The following is a 19,578-nucleotide window of genomic DNA, read 5'->3' as shown; positions in this document are numbered from 1 at the left end:
ATTCTGTTCTTCTGATAAGTATTGTCAATACTTGTAACAGTTCTTCTTTTTCATTTGTGTGAACTGAAACTAAAATTCAGATTATTTTATACTTTTCAGCTTACACTAAGAACAATTCCGAAACTAAACTAGATGCCTCTCCAAACCTGTAAATTACACTATAAAAAATAAAAGACTAGTATTGACAGAATGGTGAAAAGCATTGCAAAATTTTTTCTTTGCACTTTTTGGGTCTTCATGCACTAAATGAAACGGAAAATTCATCCAGCAGAACTTTAACTATAGTAATTTCTCATGGCATATTAAAATGGATTTTAATACTTTGGAGATATAAATAATTAATTAATTAAAATATAATTTAAAAAATAATAAAATAGATGATAGTATGTTATTTTTTCTTTCACACTTATCTGAACATTGCGATGTGCTGCCATCTAGAAAAAGTTAATCCATTTATTCTTGGACAACTTTTGAATTTAAGAAGAATTTTTGGCCCAATAGTTGCATTGAATTATCGCCGTATAATAGAAATAGTTTAATAACAACTTATATAAAATATCATAATAATTTATTTTTTTTAAAAAAACTTTTAAAATTTTTAGGGTATTTTTTAACTGTGCCATTGTAGAACAAAACTTATTAGTCAAGTTTCGAATGATTTAGTAACGAAAGCGTGTGAAGTTTTTAATCGTCAAAACTAGTTTGATAACACTAATCAATAATCAGTGTTAATTTGCAATGCAAAACTTACTTTCCTACCTTAAGTAAAATAAGAGCTACTTTTTTAAATGATAAAAACTATGTAACAGATGGTATGAATTATAGTTCTCTATTGAATTATAATTAGATATTTCAGTTGTTTTCTTAAAACGCATATATGCGTCGTATCTCAGAAATTATTTAAAAAGATATAGGAAAATTTGGATATATGACATTCTACACTTGATACCAGAAGAAATATTCGTATTTAAAATGTTTGTCGAGAAACGAAATCTTTAGGTGTTTTTTTACAATTTAACTCAGAAACAAAAAACCAATTAGTAATTAAATGAAAAAGTACTTTTTGTAACAACTGAACTATTTTTTAAAAAATATTCAATGAATTACTTACAGCTTTACTGTTAATGATATAAGCTATTTTTCACTAACCCAAAATATTCGATGGTCTTTACAAACTTATTAACTAAATCCCGTCTTTAATTCTTGCCATAAGTTAAAAATGTGTAACTTCTCCTGTCTATTCTATTACAAATTCTACGAAAATTAACAAATTCTCTTCTCCTCTTATGTCAATTTTCTTTGCTGCGATTTGATTGGAAGCGTTCTTTTCTTAAAATAGAATTTTTTTTTTGCAGAAACACGATAATTATGTCAATCATAATTTCGCTCATCGGCTGCAATAGCGGTACAACTTAGAAAATCATGTTTTGAGATAAGTGTGTTTAAAGTTTTCATTGCTAAGGTAAATGCATAAAAAATGCTTTAGTTTGCTTAAACGAAGATTACGTTCAAGTTGAATTATGAGTTGTGCTAGTATTGCTGATGAAAAGAGTGTGTATTTTCTACTTACACCTGTTCTTAGTCCAAAATGCGTGCTTTTTTAATTGTGCCACTATTGCAGCCCATGAGCGATATATTAATAATATATTTCAATCAGTATAACTGATTCCTTGTGTATATTTATTTCAAAATTATTGGTATAATATTTTTTCAATTACAATTCTGTAGGTAACATAAAGAAACTTGCACTTAGTTTAAGCAAATATGCACATAGTTAAACAAATATGCATGTAAGTACAAATCTGCGCAGCGTCTGGAAAAGTTCTTGCCATTTAGCAGGACCATAACTGGGACGCTTCTACTCGTTTATTCTCTCTTTGAAAAATGCAAATTATGTTAAATTGACCCGCAAATTAGGAATTTAAAATCAATAAACATGATATTAGTCAAATTAGGAAACAATTAGCACTTACATTTCACAATCAGCATTTTTCTTTTTTGCAGAAACACGATAATTGTATTATTCATAATATATTAATAATATACACTTTATAACAAAAAAATCGACGCACCAAGAAACAATCATCCGATTGCTTTGAAATTTCGTATGCATGAATGTTTTGAACAGATATAGCTGGAATGATGCCGACTGGGGACGTATAGTCTTTAGCGACGAATCCCGCTTCCAACTGTGTCCTGACGATCATCGAAGACGTGTTTGGAGACGCACAGGGCAGAGGGGGGATCCTGCCTTCACTATTGCACGCCACACCGGCCCTCAACAAGGCATTATGGTCTGGGGTGCCATTTCCTTTGACAGCCGGACCCCTTTGGTCGTCATTAGAGGTACACTTACTGCACAGCGGTACGTCGACGACATCCTAAGACCTGTTTTGCTACCGTTCCTTTTGCAGCGCCCTGGGCTGGTTTTTCAGCAGGACAATGCCAGACCACATACGGCACGTGTTGCTATGAACTGTCTGCAAGCTTGTCAAACTCTTCCTTGGCCTGCCAGATCACCAGATCTCTCTCCCATCGAGCACGCCTGGGATATGATGGGAAGGCGATTGCATCTGGCACGGAATGTTGATGACCGCGTTCGACAATTGGATCGAATTTGGCAAGAAATACCGCAAGAGACCATCCGGGAGCTTTATCGGTCTATGCCACGCCGTGTGGCAGCTTGTATCCAGGCTAGAGGCGGGTCAGCACCTTATTAAACTTGTTACTGTAACTCTGCAATAAATTATTCAATTGTTCTGAAATTTTAATCATTTACTATTCTGTACATTGTCTTTCTATCCACCAATTTTCGTATTAATCGGACAACTCCTTCTTGGTGCGTCGATTTTTTTGTTATAGAGTGTATTTAAATCAGTATATTTGATTTCTTGTGTATATTTGTATCAGAAGTATTGGTATGATATCTTTTCAATTATAATGTTGTAGGTAACAAAAAGAAACCTGAACTTAGTTTAAACAAATATGCACAGAGTTAAACAAATATGCACGTAAGTACAAAACTGCGCAGTGTCTAGAAAAAGCATTGATTTTTAGCAAGTCTATAACAGGGAAGTTTCTACACTTTCATTCTCCAATTTAAAAATAAAAATTACATTAAATTTACCAACAAGTTTTGAATTAAAAATGAATAAACATGATTTTAATCAAATTAGAGAAAAAAAAGTTACACAAATGTTTATTTGAAACAATCAAAATATTTTCTTCCATCCTTCTTGACTTTTTTAAAAGCATTACAACCCATAATTTTATTATTCTCTGATGATTTTAAATCATAACAATTTTATAAATAATAAGATTAACATCTTAGAATTCTTTGAAATCTTCGATATTTAGGTAAAGGCGAAAATAGCCACTTATTGTTTCCGCAAGAAAGGTTATAGTAAAAATGTTTCTAGGCTATGTTATGAAATACGCACTACAGTCAAGAAGGATGTAAAAACCACTAATCGTAAAATTGATGATATTTAATATAGAATTAAGGTTTGTTTCCGTTAAATATGAAAAAAAGGAAATGAGTCAATACAATTTACATTTAAAATCCTGCTGATATTTTATAAAAAGATCTCATTGAGCTTTCTGTGATGGATTTTTTTTATCTTAATGGAAATATCAAGTATTTTAAGATATTAAATATAATCTGTTATTGAGGTGCATTTTTCTAAAATATGAAGCAACAAAATAATAAAGTATTGCTGGAATTGTAGAAGTTTGCAGAAATTAACGTAACACTAAAAAATTACTTGGTTAACTTAACCCTAAAATCCTAACTTTTTTACTAAATTTAACGCTAAACGATAATTTGATGCCAGTTAAAAAATCATATTACTGTTGAAAATCGTGTTAACCGAATAACTCCACATGGTTAACAGCATGGATTTTTTTAGTTTTGTATGTATAATTTCTTAAATTGCACAAACTTAAATAATATAGGGTAAGTCTAGGATAAATGATCATAGTCTTTTTTGAAATTGAAATAAAAGTACTAAAAATAAAGATACAAGAATATGCATATATTCTTGTATCTCTATTTTTCATTTTTCATACATGCTTAACATATTTTGAGCAAAACTAATGGAATATTGAGAACAAAATATGAAAAAAAATATTCGAAAATAAACTTACATGTGGCCATCTTTCCCAAATATGGAGAGGAGAAGGACATCAAATATTTTAAAAGAAAAGTGAAATTACAATATGAAAAATAGCACGTTTCATACAGTTAACCTTGAAAAACTTTAAAAATAACTAACTTAAGATAATTTGTGAAGAAGGGATTTTATCACGAAAAATAAGTAAAACGAATCTAATAAACAAAATCTACTAAATAGATTCAATCCATCATAACACATTTTTGGCAAAGGCTTTTAAAATTTGTACATGTTTAATGGAGCCACTGTATGCACCTTACACACCTTATCTAATTGTCATTTTTTGTTCTGGTATTGTATTCTTCTCCACAGTTAATACAGTGATTCATCAAATTTCAAGTCTGTAAAATCGGATGATTTGTAGGGTTCTGTTAAGTAGGTTATAGGGTTCTATGGGATAATATGTTAGATCTGTAGAATCGGAATGTGATATGCATAATTTTGCACTGTTCTTAAAAAATTAAAAAAAGTGGTTTCATCATTTTAGTAATTAGGAAAGTTAAGGATTTATTTTCACAAACTCTTATCTTAAAGTTTCAGAACCAAACCAAACTGAAACCATTAATGAAACCAAAGATTTTGTCACCATATTTACTTATTTTAAAAAATTAAGTGTCGTGAACAGTACGAAATTTCTAAACTAAGAATTGACTAAAATACGTCTTATTTCACTATCTATTTTACCAATTTTAAACTTTTTAAGGACTCTACCATTCCTGATGTGTCATGTCCATATGCATTAATAAAAAAATGGTAATCATTCCTCTATTTTAGGTCTCCTTCTCCGAAAGTTGAAAAGGAGATGGCCACCGAATTAGTAACGTCATTCTACCATTATATGCATTTACTTTTTACTCAGGAAGCAAAAAGTGGACAGTATATCCGCCCTAACCTTTTGACGCGCAATCTTTATTATACATATTTTTTCATTCTTTTTCATTATTTTGTGATAATTTAGATCAAAATAAGGGGGAAATATGATGTTTAGCATTATGTTTCTGAAATCGGTGTTTTTTTGTCAACGTTAAATCGAAAATCTTCCAAGCACGGCTTACTTCCAAACAATAATTTTTACAATTTGTAATTATTTGCAGTTATTTAGATCTATTGGAAACAATTATTAATCATTTTTCAAATTTCCTTGATTTGCAAAATCAATTATTGCTAATTATTTTAAATATTATGAAATGGTAAAAAATTTTTCAAGCTGCTTTTTTTTATTTAATACTTCTTAGTACACATATAATTCCAATAAACTGACAGATTATTTTAGTAACAATTAGACTGTTTTTATAGTTAAAAAATGCTAAAATATATTTTCGAGTTTAATTAGGGTGTGCAGTAAGCTTTATTTATTGCGCATAAGTTGCAAGTATATAGTTGCAAGTATATAACTCAGAAAATAAGTTCAAAATATGGAGAAAACACGGAAATTAATAAATATTTTAAGGAAAAGAGAGAAAGAAAAATTATTTAATTTTAAATTTTGTTATTAACTTTGATAATTATCTATACATTAGCTTTGGCTATATTGCGGATATAATCGTGGGAACTTATGAAGAGATTATGTCTTTTCATTTTTCTGTTCTCCGGCTTTTAAATATATTTTTTTTTTAAATATTTTTAAAAATATTTTATTTTGATAATTTTTCTTTTCTTTTTTCAATTAATCTTTATTATTTTCCCACATTTTCTCCATATTTTTAACTTATATGTATATATTTTTCTACGTGTTGAAAAACCACAAAATACTGGACTCTCAAAAGAATTTTTGACCCCTAAATTGAATACGAGTTAAAAATTTACATGGTTTTGCTGTCCCGAAAAGCAACTTTTTGACCAAATTGAAAAACAAGTTATATAACTAACTGTGAAACTGCATCTGCTGAAATATACTAACAAATATCGGAGTTATTTAAACTGTTAAACTGGCCATCTCACCTGGACTTACCCTTAGGATAACACATATCATTTAAATATAACCGCAAGAAATTTACTTTATCTCTAAGAAGCTAATAATTTATTTCAAAGTTGAAGCTGTATTCCTCCCTTGGTTTTCTGAAATATCTTATTTTTTATAAGAATATATATATATATATGTATATATATATATATATTTATATTGTTTCTTAACTAACGTGCACTAGAAAGCACTAATACGTTTTGAATGTCTTTTCAAATAGTTTATCATTATTTGAATTAAAATAAGTAAAAATGAAATTTTCAACAAAATAAATGTATTCTAAAGGCTTTTGGTATACAGTTTCCGCCATTTTATTGTTGTGGAAAGCTAAATTTATACGGTGCATCTAGTCACATTTCTAATTTACATTTACCTGTTATAGTTTTTTTTATTTATTTGTTCATTTTTTGTTTGTTTGTTTACTGGTAACACATATTTTCATGTGCATTAGAATCAATTCATAACTTCATTGCAAAAACATATTGTTTATTAAAATAAGCACATTTTTAGTAATGAAGTCGGTAGCAGAATTCTCAGAGCCAATCTGTAGAACTATTTTCATAAATTCAAATTTGTCTGTAGCTCTAACACATTCAAACCGAAGCTATTATTGTAAAAATTAGGCTTAACCTAACATGTGTATCGCAAAGCTAAACATATAGAGTAGATCAAAATTATACTAAAAAAATAAAAATTTGTTATTTAATTAAAAAATTCTACACTATTTCAAATCAATGGGAAAATTGGAATAAGTCCGTTTTCAGTCTATAAATGCAAGGAATTAAAGTTTTCGGAAATTAGAAATTTCTGATAAAATTTTTCTTGTCATTTAAACTATTTATTTTTCGAAATTCCATTTCATTAAAGTGGAAATTTCGAAAGGCATCATTTTTCGCTTGTTTCTTTATCTGCAGATTTTCCATAAATTTTGTTAAGTACTTAAAACAAATAGTAGTAATTAAAGATTTTTTCTGTAGGTTTGTTTTTTAAATATAAAAGAGAAAAAAATTCTTCAGATACTCTGACAATTTGTTTTAGTTCTGAGTTGAAAAATAATCGGCAGGTGCTTTGATAACCTTGAGCATCCTCAGCCGTGATGGAGAATTTTTGCTATCGGGGAAATATAATTAAACTAATTCATTTAAACAAGCATTATTTCGTCAATGTTAAATAATTTTTAGCAAGATAACTGCATTTCTTCGTTTATCTCAAAACCTAAAATGTAGGAAATGTATTTCGTTTATTTCTACACCGAAAATGATAGTAACTATACACAAAAATTTTTACAATGTAGTGCGTTAGAAAAATATATTAATTTAATGATTTAAAATGTGACACTAAAAATAAAGTCTATGTATATATACACACCGAAGAGCCATTACATTATGATCACCCTCATCTATAACAATGGGCTCGCCCATGTTTTCATGGTTTCTCACCCAGGAACAATGTTTTCAACGGGCACATTAGGACCCATAATCCTCAAAGAACAATCCCTGACGTCTGTAAGCTGCTTGAACATAGTTGCAGACCAGGTTCACCCATTCATGGCAACAGTTTTTCCTGCGGGGGGTGGTGTTTACCAACAGGATAATGCACCATGTCATAAGGGTCGAATCGTCGAGGAACATTCCACAGACTTTCAAGTCATGTCTTGGCCCCCAAATTCACCTGACCTTCATCCAATAGAGCATTTGTGGAGCACATGGAAAACCAAATTCGGGCTGCCACGCCACTCCCTCGCAATGAGAGGGAATTGCAGGACCAGTTGGTGAGCGCCTGGTACCATATACCTCAGACTCCCTATCAGCACCTTGTGGAATCAATGCCACAGCGGGTGCAGTTTTGAGGGCGAAAGGTGGTCCTACATGTTATTAGCAGGGTGGTCATAATGTAATGGCTCTTCGGTGTATATATTGTATATATTGTAAATACATTTCATCAGTAAGAATTCAAATTTAGTTAAATAATTCATATTAGATTTTTTTTATGTTCACATAAAAACAAAAACACGAAAAATTTTACCATATTCTGGTAGTTTTGGTCGTACTTTTTCTCTCAGTGCATACTTTCTTACTACTCTTTTAAAAAATAAATCGATGACAAAGGGAAAGGACTCAAAATAAATAAGATTTTCTTTTCTTTCACTTATTCATTAATTTTGATATAAAATATAAACTTCTTTGTTGCTATAATTTTTTAATGTTATAGGATCTTATTGCAAAATTTAAATAGAAATATACAATCTATTTTTTAACTTGTTTAATACAAATTGGCTAATGGAATTTGTCAATTAAAATGTACAACATTCCAAATCGTAACATATAACTCTAAGAAAATACGATATTTTTCAGGTGCCCTTATATTATTGGCATAAAAATGCATAAAAGAAACAGCGTGAGCAAACAAAAGAAGGTTTTTTCGAGACTATAAATGTCACACATTTCCCCCATGCAGAAATAATTCAGGTCAAATTACCGTACTGTATGGTAATTACATTTTTGGTAAAAAAAAAATTAAAAAAACATAATTCTGGTGATTAAACCAAAATGTACGGTATTTAAACCATTTATTTATTAACTTTTTTTAACAGCTTAAAGTAAATTCTTGTTTTGAAAATTATAATTCTATGAGTTGAGTAAAAAATAGCAATTGAGTTGAGTAGATAATACTATGAATAGAGTAAAAAATACTAAAGTGAAAAATAAATTTAGCCAAATAAGGGCTTTTATACCATGCTCTAAAGTATCATGATAAAATACCACATATTATAAAACAATATTTTATTACTAATTTTACCAAAGTGCTTCAGTGATTTTTGGTGTTCAAAGAAACACGATACATTATAACATATTCTGGTAATTTTAACCATACATTTTTTTCAACAGCGCAACATGGATGTGCGAAATTTTCAAAAGTAAAACTGGTATAAAATAAATGTTTGTAATTTTAAAACCACATCCTCTGATATAGTCAAATTCAAAACTTTAGGCTTAATTAGTAGACTTAACTTACCATTAACTAAAACAATTTGTATTTTCTGTTTTTTGTAACATTTCAATACAGTTTTTGGAGGAAAATACGCGGTATCTTTAAAGGAAAAAAGATTACTTATTTTTAGATTTCTTGTCGTGCAACTCGAGATAGCTTCTATAATTGCGAATAAAGTAAAACGGATTGTTTAATGTATAGAGTTCAAGTCTCTTACGTCTATTTATTATTACGTCCATATTTTAACACCCACGTCTAATTGTAAGATACTGCGGTTTTTGAAAAAGAACGGAGAAAAAAACTAATAAAATATATTCTATAGGTATTACTATCAATAATTTGATTTTTTTGATTGACTATAAGGTAAAACTTTTCATATAAGCTTTTATGTGACCAATTACCTTTCTCTTAGAAAATATAGTGTCCCGTTATTTTGCACATTTTGGGTCAGTAGAGCGACTTATGGGGCCTAACAGGGATCTCGGAGGAAAACATTAGCTGCTCCACATATGCAGTACTTTAAATGGAGGTTACTTTTCTAAGATCAGTAACTTTCACTTCTGCTCTACAGTACAGCACTTTTACTTACGAAGTGTTTTAATAAATATTTTCTTTTGACTTATTAGAAAATATAAACCAATAACCATGTTATTGTCTATATTATGTAATTTACTACTACGTATCTGCTAAAAAAATATGTTAATTAGTAATTTATAGTGTTATGTTAATTTGTAATAGTAAATCATCATAAAAGTTATAAAAAACCCAAGGACTTAATCTGTTTTGATAGAAAGTACCAAAGGTAAGTTTTTTTTATATTAGCTAATTCCTTACGATTAGTGAAATAGAATATTTAATATTTGTTACAGAATATTTTTTTCGGATCATGAAACGGATACTTATCCGTTTCATAAATTTAAAATAATAAATGATGTAGAAATAGTATGCAGTATTTTTTTAATTGTTGCCACAAATTTAAACGATTAGCAACAAAATATTTCTGAATAGTTTTTGATTTCTGACTTAAGAGATCTTAAAATTTTGTTTTGAAACTGATGTTCATTTTTAAATAACTAGATTTACTTTAAGTATTTATGCCCCCTAAAACTTCCAATTAAACCAATTTCAATGATTCCATTAATATGTTTAGCACTTAAAAAGTATTTTAATACAATTCTACAAAGTTGTAGCAAATCGTACTCAAAGTCTTAGTTCTTCATTATTTATTTATTTATTTATTTTACTTTTATTTTTTGGGTAAATTAAAGGTTAGTTTATGATAATTTAATTGAATAAAAACTTGAACTATAATTGAACTATAATAATTGTTGTTACTTTTTGCAATAATGAATTTTTGTTCATTTGATAGAATTTTAGATAATTCATAATACTTCAATAGAAGTCAGTTTAATGATCAGTAATATACTCAAATTATTGATGCTATTATTATTATTATTAAAAAACAATTTATTTTACTGCTTAAATCAAATGTCTTTTGTAAAGAAAACATTTATTATCCATCAAGTAGCTTCAATATGAATGAAATTTTTTTTTATTTCTTCTGAATGACCTGCTGATTAAGAATAGTTTTAAACAAAGACATCATTAAAATTTCAATAAGACAATTGCAAGAGAAACATGTTTGTCTGATAGTTAAGTAGGTCTGATAAGAAAATTGTGTAACGAATATATTTAAGCATATAAAACACGCGTTGGCAATTAATTCAAGCTTTTTTTTAACGTGATTTGTAGTTCTAATTGATACTTAATAGTTCTATACCTCTTTGTTCTAAATGATATGTTATGACTTAACTAGATTGAATATAGTAATCCCTGATGACATTATTCCCTTTGCCGTTGGTGTGAGTGACAAGTATTCTAAATAATAATATGAATTACGATTTAGAAACTTATATACCTATAGCTCAATGGAATAACAGCAGATATAAACATTTTAAAGTGCTTGTACTATAATTTAATGTAGAATAGAACAATAACGAAATTATATTAAGAAAAAGAAAGTGTTTAAAAATTACATATAATGTGACCAAAAAAGCTAAAATTTCTGACAGATTTTGTTTTTAAAATAACAAAATAATGCATTTCTGATACTTTTTATAAGATTCCATGAAATTGAAAATAATTCATAGTTTTAAGGCTAGATTATTCAAGTAATCATCTCCTGGTCTGAACCTGGGGATGAAAAAGCCAGTTTATTGAAGAAAAAAATTGCTGCACTGTTACAGTTTTCATTATAAAATTACGGTAACATAACTGACAGCAGTCTGTCCATCCAATTAACCCTAAAGTTTGCGGTAAAGATCACTTCTCACCTTAACGGGTTTGAAACCGTTTGCAAATAGTATGATTTCAAAACCGTAAAAAAGAAATTTAACTGAAAATCGGAACTAGACTTTTCGGCATTGTAGTTAGGTTGTGGTTGAGTAGTGTTTTATCATATATACCGTGGAATGGGGAATGTGGTTTAATTAGTTTATCTGGTTGGTTCACCTATAGTAAGAAATGAGAAATACTAGAATTTTTCGTTTTAAGCAAATTTATGCTGTTGTAATCTATGCGTGTATTGCATTCTAATAGTCCAGGGTCATAAACAAATGAGAGCAGATCACTAGAAACTGTTCTTGTGTTGAAGGAGATGGAGAATTTATTGTGCTGTCAACTCTAGGACACGAACATCGGATCTGCCAGCCGTGAGATTCACATATTAGCCCTCTCGTCTATAACATGTACCCATCTGCAAAAAACTATAAGTGGTTTCATTAGATGGATCTAGTTGGGGCGATACAATTCTGGCTGTTTAACCGTATTAGATAAAAGCAGTTAATAAGTGGTTTTTTCCTCACAGTTAACAGTTTGAATACCCTCTAATTTATGGTTATTTGACTTTTTTGTTTGACTATGGAATAATGACAATTAAATATATTTGTTTTATCCCTTTATTCATAGAAATTTCTAAAGGTGTGGCGTTTATTATCCCTTGCAGAAAAAGAACAATGAATTTAAAAATGTAGAAAAAAATCAAAATGAAAAATACTATCAATAAGTAGCCATTAAAGGACAATTTAATAATATGTTTAAAAGTGTTTATGGGGAGTAAAACTAAAAATTGTAAGTTTGGAGATTAAAGTTTTAAAACGTAGAAATTTATGATGAAAATATCTTAGAATATCTTATAAGGAAAGGCTGATTAACCTGCCTTTAAAAGACAAACACTATTAATATATCTTATCAAAAACATTACTAAAACAATGCACTTATACATAAAAAATAGCAATAAAATTCAAAACAGTGTTGCTAGAACTAATGCCTGAACTTTTATTTTTAATTATAAAGAGCGTCCAACTCAGTTTTGAGCATACGACTTTCAATTGTAGTTTTGAATTCGTCTTGTAATTTTGAACCCAACTCTGAAGACAAGGGAAATCTTGCTTCAGATGCTGGTAGAAACTAGCCTTCGTGGAGAACTTTTTACATAGAGACACATTTGCTTTAAATGGAGAGGAAGGGCACAAAAACCTCGCATGGTTAACCCAATTGCAAGGGGAATCTATCCCATGATATGCTTTCCACGGAAGATATTTTTACGTCAGCACACGAAAAAAGTTCCAAACAAATAACCTTACTTCTACAAAATACGTTGACGTTATTTTTAAAAAATAAATATTTTCTCGTTAAACATAAAAAATACCACCAATTGTTTTTACAAAAAATTTTTATTGACTCACAGATAAAATAGTACCTAAGATATCTTTCAAATAACATAAACAAAATATTTTAAAATAATTAAATTTAATTCTGAAATAATTAAATTTTATTTATTATTAAAGTCACTTTGAATTTGACTGAAACGAACAAAAAAAATTATTTAATAATTTTTAGTCGCAATTCTGAATTTTTTTACTTTAAATTTACAAATCTGCGTATTGATCAACGATTATAAGAGTTTAACCATAAACTAAGTAATATGCCTAGAAAAGCAGTTCTTTCTAAAAGGTATGAAGTAAAAAATTCAACTCTCCATAAGCAAAAAATTTATTTCCATATAATTTAATATATAACTTTACCATATAACTTTTAAAAAAAAAAAACTCGTTACTAGTTTTAAAATACATTTATTAAGGAATTTTAAACTGTAATGTTAATAGAAAAGTTTAAAATAATGCTTATTTATACGAAATATTTGTTGAAAAAAGTCAATTAGTTATTTAAGCGAACTAATTTATTACATTGAATATCGAATTGTTTGTCTAAATAGTTGGGAAAATATAAATTACGTAGTTAGTTCTTTTTCTTTCTGGTCTAATAGAGTAAAATGATACTACTTTTGACTATAGATTTTGCATCAAATAAAATAAAGAAAAAAACTGCTCTTCACGCGATTAAAGTCTTAAAAACTGTTCTCTCTTATAAGAAGACCAACACAAATTTTCAAAGAAACTAATAAATAACAAGTATAAGTCGATTTTCAAATGGGCCTAGTTATTCTCGTAACATTATTTATCCAATTGGCAGAAATATATAATGCAAATATACTCATTTGTTTTAAGCAAATTAAAATTATTGTTTAATTTTTAGGAAAGAGTTATGCATTTTCTACAACTCACGTTAGTAGCAAGTAAAGGGTCTGGTACAAAATTAAAGTAAGTCTATTTTGTTTGTCATTTAATTATTTTTGTTAATTCCTCTTTCCGCGTGGACAATACAGCTGCTACAATTCATGCATAAACCGGGCACAAATATAATAAAGTTTTTTTTTAATGTTTAATGATGGGGGGAATATTGTGTAAATCTCTTGTCTCCTTAAATTTCATTCCACTTTCATTAAAGATTTGTTAATTTTGATCTGTCTTATTATTTCATTGAACTTCTCAAGTCACGAAGAACCAATCAAAAAGCTACCCCTTGACGCAATTCATTAAGAAAATATTAATTACTTTCAAGTCTTGAATTTAAAATTAACAAATATACATAAACCTTTATTTCCTGAATACCACAAATATATCATAATGTGAATTTTTTTAGTGCTTGAAAGTTAGGCTGGTAAAAAGATGCACAGTAAACAAACAAAATGGCTGAGCTTTAATTCGATATTTGTTTTATTTATTTATTCATTTATTTATTTATTCTTTTATTTATTCATTCATTTACTTATTCATTCAGTCATTCAATCATTCATTCATTCATTCATTCATTCATTCATTCATTCATTCATTCATTCGTTCATTTATTGTGACTTCTTGAAATTTTAATTTTTGATGACAAACTTTCAAAGACTATAATTACAGCACTACAACTGTACAGCATTTTTTGTGTGCTTAAAAACTATTTTTTAGGCCTTCTTGCAGTTTTCAGAAGTTACAGTGACTGGTAAAAAGGAACAACTAAAACATATAAAGTAGTGAAACTTAAATGAGCTGAATTATTTATTTATTTATTTTTTGCTGCGTCTGGAGATTTGAATTTTCGGTAACTAACTTTCAACCAACTCTGTATTACAGCAATACAGCATTACATCAATACAAAGTAAAACAACATAAAACAGTAAGCTTCCTTTTAAAGATTCAATTTCCCTTTCATTTCACATAGATATTTTGTTATTTTATATCTAATCGGTTCACATAAAAAAAAAGTAATTAACATGATAATAAAAATGAGACAATTTCCCGCGCTTCAACCAGATTGATTGAAAATCATCTAGCCGTGAAGCAGACAAAACGAACTCGAATTATCCCAGCGTAACACTTGCTGAAAAAGTATAGAAAAAGCATGAAAGAGAAGAACGACACAGATTTATATAAGAGGGGGCGATTTGCCTGGGGGACTGACAACTATAACCTAGATTCTTAGCGAGTCATAGAGTGTCTTCAGAATTCCTAGTTTAGTCGGTCGAACCGTTGCTTGCTGCAGCCGGTTGCTGCAGAAGGAAATATTTTTTGTCAATAAACTTATCATCATCTGCTCTTGCATCTTTTTTTAAACATTCTTCTTAGAATATGGATAACGAAGGCAAGGCGACCGAATTTATAGGCTGAAAAGTATGGATACTTCTAAATGTGCAAGTAAGAGTGTTATAAGTATGCAATCAACAGCGTGCGATTGTTTTGTTTTGTTTTTTCTTTCTTATTTGCACAATGTTTTAATGTTTTGCGATTCCTTTTTGTAACATTTTTTATTGTCGATGAAACAAAATCTATGAGTTTTGTACAAATATATGAATTATTAGTACAATTGTTAATATTAATATTATTACTTATTATAAATTTTTATTCTTTATACTTTAGAATGAGTTAGTTATGAGTTACAGTTTTAAAAACGTCTACAAAATTAAAATTTGTTAAGCGTAAAGAATATTAATGATCGTAAACTTTATTAAAATTATCATTGTCTCACATAAAATAAATTAGAAATTGGTGTATAATTATTCTGTTGAAATGTTATATTTATAAAAAAAAGTAATTAAATATTTTAATAATTAAGGTTTTAAAGTTCTTGCAATGATATACAGAAACTTTTAGATAATTTTACCTTTATATGCTCATTTTTAAGATGATTGCAAAGTCATATTTTGAGGATTTTTTTAATATTTTAATTTATAGCAAATTCTTATGTTTTCCTATACACGAAACATTATTGTTTGAGTTCTCAGAAATACTTTCTCTCTTAAATCACTTGCTTGCGATTTAAATTAACATGGTTATAAGATTTTAATAAAAACGCCGAAGCTTTCATATTTTTTCTACAAAAAAGAATTAAAACGTTCCTATTTTCAAACTTTAAGGTGTATACAAATGAAGTAGAAAATTTCAAAATCTGGAATCTATTAAAATAATGTCCTTTGTATAGGTATGTGATTTTAATTTTCCTTTCATTTATTTCATTAAAAAATTAAAAAATGTTTATATTTGTAAAAATAACATAAAAGTGAATTTAATTTGTTAGCAAAAAAAGTTAATTTGGATAGTTTAAAATTAAAGTAATAATTTACAAAAAAAAATTATATTTTAAAGTAATAGTAGTTAAAAATAATAGTTTTAAACTAACGAAACAAAGACGTAATTCAAATATATCATATGTAACAATCGCAATCTAAAACACGTAATATTTACATTTTTTTACATTATCATATGCGTTTTTGAATGATTATTGTTATTTTTTTGATTTTATAAGCAACTCGATTTTTTTTATCATTACAATCACCTCAAATTTATTCCCCACAAACTCTAATAACAAAAGAATATTCTACTCTTAATGTACAGGGATCAACAAATGCATACAGTGATATCTGTCAAAATGACTCCTTGTCTATGTAGTATGTTGACTACTTAAATAAATCAAATTTGATTAAAGGCGGGATTGAATTCTATTCAATGCCCTTCATAAGTTTACAGAAAAATAAACTTTTTTCGATTTTTTTTATTTTTATTTTATTATGTTATGCAATAAAATTTTATTGAATTGTATTAAAAGCTAACCTAAACCTCGGTGTAAGCAGACTATATGAGAAACCTTTATTTCCTTACATGCTCTTGTATAACGATATATTAATAATTCATTCAAATAATTGCATGTATATCTAACAAAATATGCATATCTTTTTTTAAATTTAATCACTTTAATACTAAATTCTCAAAACGAATTGTTATGTAATTAATAATCTCATTTAATATATATAGGGTATATCTTGAATAAAATTTTAAATCTTTGCTAAAATAAGTTAATTACACTTATATTTATTTCGTTTGGTAATATTTAAAAAATATATAAATAATACTGTATATCCAAAAATGTGTGGAAATAGAACAAAACTAATTAACAAGTAACTTTAAGAATCGAAATGAAGGGCGTTATTTGAAAAAAGTAATCACAACTCCATAAAACGGAAACGTTCGTGCATTAATGATCATTTGACACACACTTTATCTTCACGGTTCGACATCTTCTAAAATAAAAGAAATGACTTCTCCATGACAATACGTTTGAATGAAAGAAATATGCATTAAATAGAAACTCATTTATTTTAATGTCTTCGAAGGAACGGAAGCTCTTCCGAAAATTACGAAAATGTTACGGTATAAGTTATTGCTATTACTTTTCTGAAAATAGGAAACATTTAATAGATTTTCCTTCCATCTACGCTAACGTAAGTTTCAAGTTTCTCTTAAAATACTAATAAAAAATGTTATAGTATAAGTTATTGTTATTATTTTCTTGAAGATCAGAAACTTTTTGTAAATTTTCCTTCCATCGATATAAGCGCAAGTTTCAAGCTTTTCTTAAAATAAAATTGCAAAAATGTTACGATTCATCGTTTATGAAGATCGGAAACTTTTTGTAGATTTTTCGTCAAGAGATGGGAACGAAAGTTTAAAATTTCTTTCATAATACCACTAACGCAGAGTTACACCAAATTCTGAAAGACTCTTATCTTTTGTGGAACAAAAAAGTAAATAGACAATAGAATTTTATAAATCATAAAGAGACATTTGAAAACTGCATCATTTTTAGCCCCTCAGTAAATTCTAAATGCATGACATCTATGTTTCACTGATTAGTAAATGTTGAATATTCTAATTCAAATAAAATTAAAATTTGAAATGAGTGTATATTTTTTATCTACATATTTAATCTATAGAAATTTGAATTTTAATCCACCAACTAAAGTAATAAAAAGAGTTGTGCATGTTTGAAATTGACGTTTTCCTTACTGTTTTTCGTTACATAATTTAGAATATAAAAATAATTCAATTCTTCTGACTTTTCTAGTACATTAAATAAACAATAAAATATTGCTTATCTAAGTTTTGAATAAGTTTCTGTTTCTTTAATGAANAATTAGTTTAAGTTCTGTATTATTACTTCCTATTATTGTTTATATATATATATATATATATATATATATATAATAAGAACATTTAAAAAAACAGTATATTTTTATTCTCAAACTTATTCAATGCACAATATCAAGTCATTCTTTGTTTTACAAAAAAATAGAGATAAATTCTTAGCTTTACTAAAATCGAAACCTAAAACCTACATTATATGTAAATAATCAGTCAAGAGTTATTAGATAATTCATATTTGATTCGTTTTATCTTCCTAAAAGCATCTAATAAATTATATGTTACCGTGAATAACCGAAATCAGGCGAAAGTCGACTTTCATTTGTGAATGTCAACAATCACATAGTCGCTTTGGTGAATGTTCAAAATATTTGCTATATCCGATTTGATATTAATTTATTGTTTGATATTATTATATTTATTCGATATTTTAATATCTTCTGAGGATAGATTAGGAGAATCATCATTGGGAAGGGGCACGTGACCTGAAAAATCATTGATGTAGGGCATATCGGGCAAATGTATACCAGACAGTGGTACTGAACCTTAAAAAACATCAGTGTAGGGTTTACTGGGTAAGTGTATACCGGGCAATGGCTTTTAACTAGACCTAGTATAGATTTTGAACATTTACCAAAGCTACTATGCGATTGTCAACATTCACCGAAGGAAATCAACAACCACCAATTTCGGTCATTCACAGTAGCAAATATGCTCTAATCAATGAATTTTACTTAAAGATTGCTAAAAGAAAGCATAATTCGATAAAGATTTAATTTAATCAGAATTTCAGATGTGCTCATTGTATCAGTTTATTTTTAAACTCAAACTGTTTCAATACACAATATCAAGTTATTCTTAGCTCCACAAAAAATAAACTTCGAAAAAAATCAAAACCTAACACCTACATCTTATATAAATAAACAGACTTGGGTTCAATCAAGACGGGAAAGTGAAAATAAGAACACTGAAAGTGACCACCTACGAAATACGGAAAGATCAATGTCCACTATCGAAAATGCAAATATCGAAGACGAATTATGATAATAAGGACATTGATTCTAGTGGAACAAATAAATATTCTTTTCCAGTTTTACGTTACTTAAATCTCTTACACGCGTACAGAGGTTAATGTAACGCAGTCGTTTATATTCCAAGCATGAATCTACCTACTAATGTCATTGGTCGCATTTCGGCCATCAATGCAGGAAGCCATTTATCTCAAATCATTTCCGAGTAAAATTTATGGAAAGTGGTCATCAAAAATTATGAATCTCTGAATAGTTTTTTTCTAAAAAAAGGGATTACTTAATTTGAATTTAGGATCAGATTCTATCTATATTTTGAGGTTGACAATGAATAGAAAAAAATATAAATTTATTTAGCATCTTGGGAATAATTGTGGTTGGAAATATTGAGGTAATGTTTATCCTAGATAAAGCAACGTGAATAACATTGTTATAATTTTTTTTATTGATGATTCAATTGTTCGCACCATTCCTGCCCTGAAAAAGGGATTTCTTGCCCTTGAGGGTGCAAGGCAAATGGACTTAGTCACAATTGTAGAGAAAACAAAATACATGTTATTCTC

The 19,578-nt window shown here is 28.1% G+C and overlaps 2 protein-coding genes across 2 annotated transcripts in view; one reads left to right on the top strand and one right to left on the bottom strand.

Moving 5' to 3' along the window:
* LOC107450407 (uncharacterized) overlaps positions 1-19,578 on the bottom strand; it is a 477,566-nt gene that overhangs the window by 336,538 nt on the left and 121,450 nt on the right. The gene's annotated exons all lie outside the window — the stretch shown is intronic.
* Positions 15,003-19,578, top strand: part of LOC107438529 (trypsin-1) — a 63,263-nt gene continuing 58,687 nt past the window's right edge. The window contains exon 1 of the mRNA XM_043040643.2: positions 15,003-15,206. Within this exon, the coding sequence (XP_042896577.1) occupies positions 15,199-15,206 (8 nt within the window). The 5' untranslated portion in view covers positions 15,003-15,198. The remainder of the gene's footprint in view (positions 15,207-19,578) is intronic.

The sequence above is a fragment of the Parasteatoda tepidariorum genome, chromosome X1, assembly GCF_043381705.1.
Source record: "Parasteatoda tepidariorum isolate YZ-2023 chromosome X1, CAS_Ptep_4.0, whole genome shotgun sequence".
Lineage (NCBI taxonomy): Eukaryota > Metazoa > Arthropoda > Arachnida > Araneae > Theridiidae > Parasteatoda > Parasteatoda tepidariorum.
This window is presented reverse-complemented; position numbering and strand designations above follow the sequence as displayed.